Source organism: Microtus ochrogaster, chromosome 1 (genome assembly GCF_000317375.1).
Source record: "Microtus ochrogaster isolate Prairie Vole_2 chromosome 1, MicOch1.0, whole genome shotgun sequence".
Classification (NCBI taxonomy): domain Eukaryota; kingdom Metazoa; phylum Chordata; class Mammalia; order Rodentia; family Cricetidae; genus Microtus; species Microtus ochrogaster.
Window position 1 is genome coordinate 10,828,229 of NC_022009.1, and position 8,179 is coordinate 10,836,407.

The 8,179-nt window shown below is 41.6% G+C and overlaps 1 protein-coding gene across 1 annotated transcript in view; it reads right to left on the minus strand.

Annotated features, from left to right (window-relative positions):
- Positions 1-2,532: 2,532 nt before the first annotated feature.
- The window catches only part of Tmx1 (thioredoxin related transmembrane protein 1), an 11,795-nt gene continuing 6,148 nt past the window's right edge, over positions 2,533-8,179 (minus strand). The window contains exons 4-8 of the mRNA XM_005343196.3: positions 7,091-7,219; positions 5,655-5,700; positions 5,469-5,570; positions 5,293-5,359; positions 2,533-4,178 (exon numbers count right to left, since the gene is read on the minus strand). Coding sequence (XP_005343253.1) covers positions 3,997-4,178; positions 5,293-5,359; positions 5,469-5,570; positions 5,655-5,700; positions 7,091-7,219 — 526 coding nt within the window. The 3' untranslated portion in view covers positions 2,533-3,996. The remainder of the gene's footprint in view (positions 4,179-5,292; positions 5,360-5,468; positions 5,571-5,654; positions 5,701-7,090; positions 7,220-8,179) is intronic.

Genomic DNA, 8,179 nt, shown 5'->3' on the forward strand with positions numbered 1-8,179 from the left:
AGTGCCTGTATGTCTGTGTGTGATACTGCAAACAGAGAGACACCAAATCCTCACACACGTGGCCTATTCTCACCATTAACAACTTTACTACCGAGATTATTTTTATTCTTATGGTATCAGAATTGTAGGAATGCTAAATTTCAAATAAATACAAAACCTGCCAGACACAATTATTTATACTTAGGAGGACATTCAACTAAAAAACTTTACCTTAAAAATTATGCGATCTTGGTGCTGGAGAGATGGCAGTGGTTAAGAACATTTCTCTTACCTCTCCCAGAGGGCGGCATTTCAAATCCCAGTACCCACATTGTGGCTCACAAACCTCTTTAATTCCAGGCCAAGGGATCTGACAGCCTGTTCTGACCCCTGTGGGCACATGCGGTGCAAGGACATGACAGCAGGCAAAACCCACACACAGTAAAATAATTATTAGAACACAATTATGCTGTGGGGCTACAGAGCCAGCACAGCCACTAAATCACTACTGCACATGCGTGAAACCTGGAGGTCCGCTCTGGAGAAGCCACAGCAAGGCTGGGTGGGCCAGTGGCTTCTGAAATCCCAGCCTCGCGAGGTTACAAGGCAGACCCAATATCCTCTATGCGCCAGTGCATTCCTATCAACTGTTTCGGGCTCGATTGAGAACCTGCCACAGTGAATACCGTTGGGCTAGGAGGGTGACGTCCAAGATCCTCAGCGCACGATCAAATACACACCCATACATGCGCGTGCACCCACATACAAACGTGCTCACATATGAAAAAAGACCTGGAAAAACAAGTGTTTCTGCAGAATAGACTTTGGTGCACCCGGAGCAGCCCAGTGGCAACCAAGTCCCTTTACCAGACACGCGGATGAGGCACCGTGGTCACCGTCACCCTCCCGTCCCCGCCCCCAGCACGGTAAAGTAGAACAGAGTGTGCGGGCTTGCAAGCCCCAATTCCTCAGGTGCTCCTCGCCAGACAGCTGAATAAGGGTGACAGGAAAGAGAATAAGGGAAGCCAGGACCAAGGTCAATAATCACTTCACCATCGGCATGCCCTCAACTTTGGTTAAGGCAGAAAACAAAAACACAAGATTGCATTAGGCAGCAGGCAGCAGATTTGCACGATTTCTAGGCTGACTAAATGGAAGCCATTTTACCAGGATCCAGTGTAGCCATTACCCAGGTGTGAAATTCTACAATATTAGATTGGTACCAAAGACCTACGTGCTTTTTGCCCCCTGACCAGCTGGTCATTAGCATCCTCTATGGCGTCTGAGGCTTGAGACTTTTGATGCTTTGTTTCTCGTTATGTGTACAGGAACGCCGGCCCTGGGAACAGTGGTGCTGCATCCTCTGGAGCCAGAGTTACAGGCAGCTGGGAGCTAACATCGGCAGGTGCTGAGAAGCAAACTGATCTCAGCAGGGTTTTCAAACACCGAGCCACCTCTCCATCCTCCAGACTTCATTTTTAACTGGCAAAAGTTAACAACTTGATTTTAAAAAGAAAAAAAAAACTGACAAGAGAAAAACTGATTTCAAAAGCACCATTCATGCCCACTGCAGCTCCAAATGGTGGTAGACAGGCATTTGCTGCTAAGGAGAAGTAATATTTAAACAAAACAAAACAAAAAACCCAGCGGGTTGCTCAGGTTTCAGGTCTCTGTGACAAAAAGGACAAGACTAACCAGAACATTCTACCTACTTTTACTGCCTCCCCAAAGGTGTTCTCTTGAAAGATGCTTGCCTGTGTTACATGGTAGTCACAGGGACTAAACTGATACGAGAAAAATCTTAGCAAAGCTCCAACGGGTGTACTGCACACAGGCAGCAACTGCTACACAGACCTGGGCGCCTTTTTGTCCAGTCATCATTAGACAGTATTCGGCAGAACATGGTATGTCCCAGGAGACCAATTTACAGCATTTGATGGAGAGGTAGAGATGGTAATGGGCCAGAATTCTCTAGTACATTACCTGCACCACAATATCCATTCTAGAACCATTCGTAAATCCACCCATGTATTACAGTGGTAATAGCAAACTAAAATTCTTCAAATGTCTACTGTGACCTTAGAGAATCATGAAATATGCTTATGAGAACACAGTATCTTAATTCAGGATACTTTTAATTTTCTATAATAAAGCATTTTCTAGTTAAAAACCCGACAATGTCAAAGGTACAACAGAAACACTAAAAACAAACAATGTTTGATTTCAGAGTATTATCCTCCTGAAGTGATTCAGAAGATGAGCCTCTGAGTTCCCTTGGAGCGACACATCTATCCAAGACTCGAAGCACTGTCGAGTGGCAAGGGGTTAAGCACTTCTCAAACATGAGTCTAGCCATCACTGCTGGGCTAGAGAGTGCGCTCAGCAGGTAGAGGATTGCCTAGCATGCAGGACAGCACTGGAGATAGTGCACTCCTGTAATCCTACTACCAGACAGCAGGGGCAGGAGGGCCGTCCGTTCTGTCATTCTTGGCCGGCCTGGACACGAGACTGTTTAAATGAAATCAGTAGAAATCATACTTCTCTCCAACATTATTGAAGTGCTTAGAAACATTTATTTTGTGCTTAGAATGTTTTTCTAAGCCACCACAAATTACATATCAAACTCTGACAGCAGAACATTTACTATTATAAAGGAGAGGCCTAAAAGGAAGCTGTTGCACATCACAACACGGCAAGTCTAAGGAGTTCACAGAGGACATGAGCGGAGGGAGCGCCACAGAAACCATCTACTCCATAAAGGCTGGATGGCTCATTCCGAGAATGTGGTCTGCTTTCCCCCTTCAAGACATCAAGACCGCCCCCCACAATGTCCTTCCTCTTGCTGTAAGATGAAATCGATGTAGTCCATCTTGCTGATTTCCACGTGTGAGATGATGCACAGTACCAGCAGACAAGAACAATACAAAATTTGTCTTTAAAACAACAATGTTACAATTTTCAAACACAAAGCAATATACTGACTATAAAATTCATCAAGGACATGTAGAAGACAGACATGCTAAAAACACATAGTAATGGATGTTTCTCAAGTAGAATTCAGACTTCATTTTACATCAAATTAAGCTTTGAATTTTCAAAATATAAACTACCAAAGCTTTTCCACATCAAATTTATAAACCAAAAAGTTTCACCTTCACATTAAAAAGAGAAAAGCAAAGAAAACTTTAAGAACACACTCAACAAAAATAATTTAAAATCTGGAATGTATAGCCAAATTTGTACATTTTCAAGTGAACAGTTCAATTTGATGATTCTCTCAGTAAACTTCAATTTAATAGGAAAGTACTGTTTACCCACAGTAAACACAACAGTGATACTGCTAATTTTATCCAACTTAAAAATATAACCCTTGACAAATATAGCGAACAAGAGACCAAAACAGGCCATCAACCTTAAGAATTAACACAAGGCCATAGACTTATAAAAACTTCTTAAATCAGCAGCATATCCTAAGTGTGATGTATAGAAATGAAAGCTATACAGTAAGGTAGTTCTGTTAGCTGTATAATCCAAAATCTACGAGGAACGTTTGGACTCTACCTAAGCGCAGTGTTATCAATGAAGTACACAGCATTTTGAAACAATGGGCAACGTTCCCAGTTATGGGAAATATGTTCTTTTTTTCACACAGTGAAACTGAGAAAAATGATGTGAAATGAGAAACTTTCTCTCTAAAGTGATTTTCTTAAATACCCAGTAATGCAAATCTTGGGAAAGGCAGTTTTGAATCTCACACGAGACAGATCATCAAATATAAACACAAATCTTACTGCTTGGCACCAGGATCTTCTGAAATTAAACAACTTTAAAACATCATCATATTCTTAAAACATGTTTCAAACTGTTACGCCTAACTGCTTTATTTTCTGAATGAACTGTCCAACCTAATGACAACCTAGACTGTATGTACAAGCAAGTCACAGTTCACTTTAAAACAGAGAAATGATAGCAATCTTCAGTGTTGTCAAAACCATAATATTAAGACATCTGTAAAAATTAGGATTTATCATCTGTGGCCAACGACTGGCCCACACAACGCTGTCTTACGCCACTCTGAGGAGAGTCTTTGCTTGCTTCCTCTTTATTTTCTGTTTCCTCTTCCAAAACACCTTCATCATCAGCCTCTTGTTCCTCCTCCACTTTGTTCAGAGACTGAGAAAGTTCTGGTGATGGTTTTTCTTAAAGATCAGAAATGTGCTTTTGTTAATGTACTAAATTTTCTTTAGAATAAAATCAAGATACAAGGATTCATAAGCCATGATTAGATTCCCAAAAAAGAATAAAGCAGATATTATAAAGATTCATTTACCAAATTAGTTCTAATTACTTATGTGTTCATAAACTAACCCAAAATTAATGAATCATTTTTAATGCAATGAATATAAAAGCTGTGATAAAATACACTTCATTAAACAGAACCATCTTGTGACAACGTGATGTTAATTTTTCATTTAATTCAATGAGGAAAATGATTCTGTTCTCTCAAAGAATAGCAATGTCTGGAGACATCTTTTGGATGTCACATCTGATGGGCCAGTTCAGTACTGCTGACCACTCCACATTACATCACTTTGTAGATATAAAAGATAGCCCATCGCGAGCAGAATTAGGTATCTAAAATAGAGCAAGTGTCAAGAAGCAAGCTGCACCAGAATTTCCTCAACTCTAGGATTATGAGCATGCTCTTCTATGTTCACCTTACACTAACTGGGAAGAATTCAGTATACAGCAAGTAAAGTGAACTGAACAATTCAGATTATCCAAGATTAAAAATAAGTGGCAGGAAATTATTAGTAGGAAACAGTAAGTGTTTCTAATTATGTAAACTCATTTTGTAGCAAAGGCCACCATCAACACCAACTAACCCTTCATCAGCTTTTCCTACTATTGTACCAGAGGGGGGAAAAAAAGAAAGAAAATTAATTAGATACAAAAAAAATCTTCAAATGTGGCCACTATCATGAGTGATGTCAAAGGTGGAAAATATTTAACTTTTTAAAATATATCCATGGATCCATGGATATAATAAAATTTTCAAATACACTGACTGGACACTGGTTATGGTCTCTACAAGCCGCAGAAACACTACCGTGCTCTGGATATAACAGTATTAGATCAGAGCTGTCACTTCTCATGAACTCTCTCTCACCTTCCCTTCAGCCACAGCTGACGAGGGTCATGAACGGGAAACACTGAGTGTTTAGGCTGTGTAGTGGGTGTAGCGCAATGCAGTACTTGCCTGGCACACACGCAGTCTCGGTATCACACACGCACGTGCACACAGTGACTTACTTGTAGGGGGTTGCTGTGGTTTGCGCCTTTTTGAGGGACAAAAGCAATCTGCCACAAATATCATAAACTGCAAAATAAGCAGAAATCTAACTGTACGACGTGCAATCCAACTAATATTAACAACACCATCATGTTTTCAAGTATTTTTCTTAGTACTCTACAAATAGAGTACTTACAAGTCCCAACATCAGTCCTGAAAGCACAGTCGCAAAAGCAAACACCAAGTATGAGCCCCACGCTGGTATGCCAAGGTCGTGAACAAAATAGCTGTGGCTAGTCTGAAATAAAGAGAAGTAAGCTAAAACCATGCTCGTTACAACAGGAGTTAGAAATGGTTAAGATAGAGAAAGCTTAATCCATACCCTGATGTATACAGAGAGCTGAAAAAGTGCTGACATAGTAGTCATCCTGGAAGAGAGGATTGAACACGTGAGCAAAGACATACAGCTTCACCTGTGTCTATACACTGTATCTCCTACCCTCAACTTCTCCAACATGGCTTTCCACTGGTATTAATCAGATATAAACAGCGGTGTAAGAAATGAACACCAAGTCGTCAAGTACAGTATAAAAAACAACTATGTTCACATTTGTTAAATGCAGGTGGTTTGGATGAGCAGGATTTTTGGTTTTGTTTTAAACTTAATAAAAAGTGTTGAGTTTACAACTCGTTTCCTGCAACAAGTACAACTGTTGCTGCCTAGGGCTTCGTCACACAAAAGCCTAAGATAGCTCCATCTGATCCCAATGCCAAACTGCTGAGGTGAGTAGCCTTGTTGACCTGGAGCGGCCCCTGTTCAGATAGAAAAGGCTAGCCTGCCGTACTGAAGACCCAGGAGAGACTAAAGGCAGCCACATTCCTCTGCTGAGAGTAGCGAGTGGATCACGAGATTCTCAAGCTGCTGCGTAAGTTCAACACAGAAAAGCACTCTCAGCATGTGGTTTGTGTTGTTTAGAAAGGAGGCAGTGGCAAGAAAGAATCAAGTTGGAGGCCAACCTGGGCTATCCAGCAAGACCTTGTCAAGAACAGAAGGGAACCGAAACATGAGCCTCACTGTAGTAAGCACTAACTAATCGGCACCAGTACCTCCAGGCTCTGTAACCAACCTGGGCACAGCTGCCCAGTGGGCAAGTGCTGAGGGCTGAAGGATGCTAGAGACACAAAAGGGAAGCTCTACCTCCAAACAGCACAAGGGCTGATTCTTCCCTACTCCCAGAATCCACTGCAGCATTGTGTTCTTACAGCTAGAATCCCAACTCTCCATCTTCTGATGGCAAGTGTGGGAGTAATTTAGTCACACCAAAGCCCATGCTGCCAAGTCTCCCCAGGGTGGCAGGAAACATGCTTGTCATCCTCAATCCTAACTGCTCTGCGAATGGACCTAATTCTAGCGATGTATAAGCTCACACCATTATTCACTGATTAGACACACTGTTCATACACGCTATCAGGATAGCCACCCAGTCCCTCACCTCAGCAATGGAAGCACATGACTGACCGCTCTCGTTTCCATTTAAATTACGATCAAGGAACAGTCTTACCCTTGTGCCATTCAGTCCCTAAAGGATCGGGTTCTCAATGAGAGATACAACCAAATCAAAGCTAAAATTCTCTGAAAAGTGTGATCTTACAACATGCCTAATCCCAGCTCACAAGAATAAAGTTCCTGCTTTCGGGGTCACAGGAAACATCTATCTGAATAAACCATAAAAACCCAAGAAACAGCATGCATGCTTTACTCTCATAAAATACAATTATGAGCGATTAGTTCTAAAGAAAGAAAGTCTTCATACTTACAGAACAGAACTTGGGCCAAACCATGATGAAACAGGCTCAACGTTCTTCCATTCCTTGTCACTTATGAAGTTTATGAAGTCCTTCTTAGTCCTTGGGCCCAGATAGCGCCTGAACTCGCCATCTTTACAACTAAAGACCAGAACTAAATATTAACTGGCAGCAAGAAACAACTGTGTTTCCCCATTTCTTTATTCTGAGGTTATTTAAACCTCACCTTCAAAAACACCAGCAGTGGCCGGGCGATGGTGGCGCACGCCTTTAATCCCAGCACTCGGGAGGCAGAGGCGGGCGGATCTCTGTGAGTTCGAGACCAGTCTGGTCTACAGAGCTAGTTCCAGGACAGGCTCCAAAGCCACAGAGAAACCCTGACTCGAAAAACCAAAAAAAAAAAAAAAAAAAAAAAAACACCAGCAGAACACCAAAACATGCTATTACCACTGATGGCATCATAGCCACAAACACAGAAAAAGATGAGCTGTAAGATTTTATTCTTTCAAATAATAAAATCATGAAACACTGCAAGTAGAAAATCCCCTTTGAGCCGTGTATGTAATACACAGGTTAAAGGGATTATTATAGGGAGTTACTAGAACAGTGCTTGATCTACAATATCCAGTGTTACAATTCTGAGGTATTCCTTTAGTTCTGAGTCCTAACTTTATCATCTCAGCACTCTAGTAGGCCTCTGGCCGGCTCAAGTCTGCACTCTCCCTCCACCCACCTCACACCCTCACCATCTAGTGTATGCACCATGTGAACTCTCTCAGCTCCCAGATCTTCAGTCAATAGTGTCCCCCCTTACATGGTAGAGACTGTTCGTCTCTAACTTTATTTAGACCTTCTATCTATCATTTAGTTAATATGGCTAAGAGTTTGCCAATCTCGTTGATTTTATACAAAGTAGGGGAAAGGGTTTTGCTTAAGTTTTAAATAAAGATGGGGGGGAGAGGCTGTTACTTTTTTTTTGGTTGTTTTTTTTTTGTTGTTGTTGTTGTTGTTTTGTTTTGTTTTTTGAGACAGGGTTTCTCTGTAGCTTTTGGAGCCTGTCCTGGAACTAGCTCTTGTAGACCAGGCTGGCCTTGAACTCAC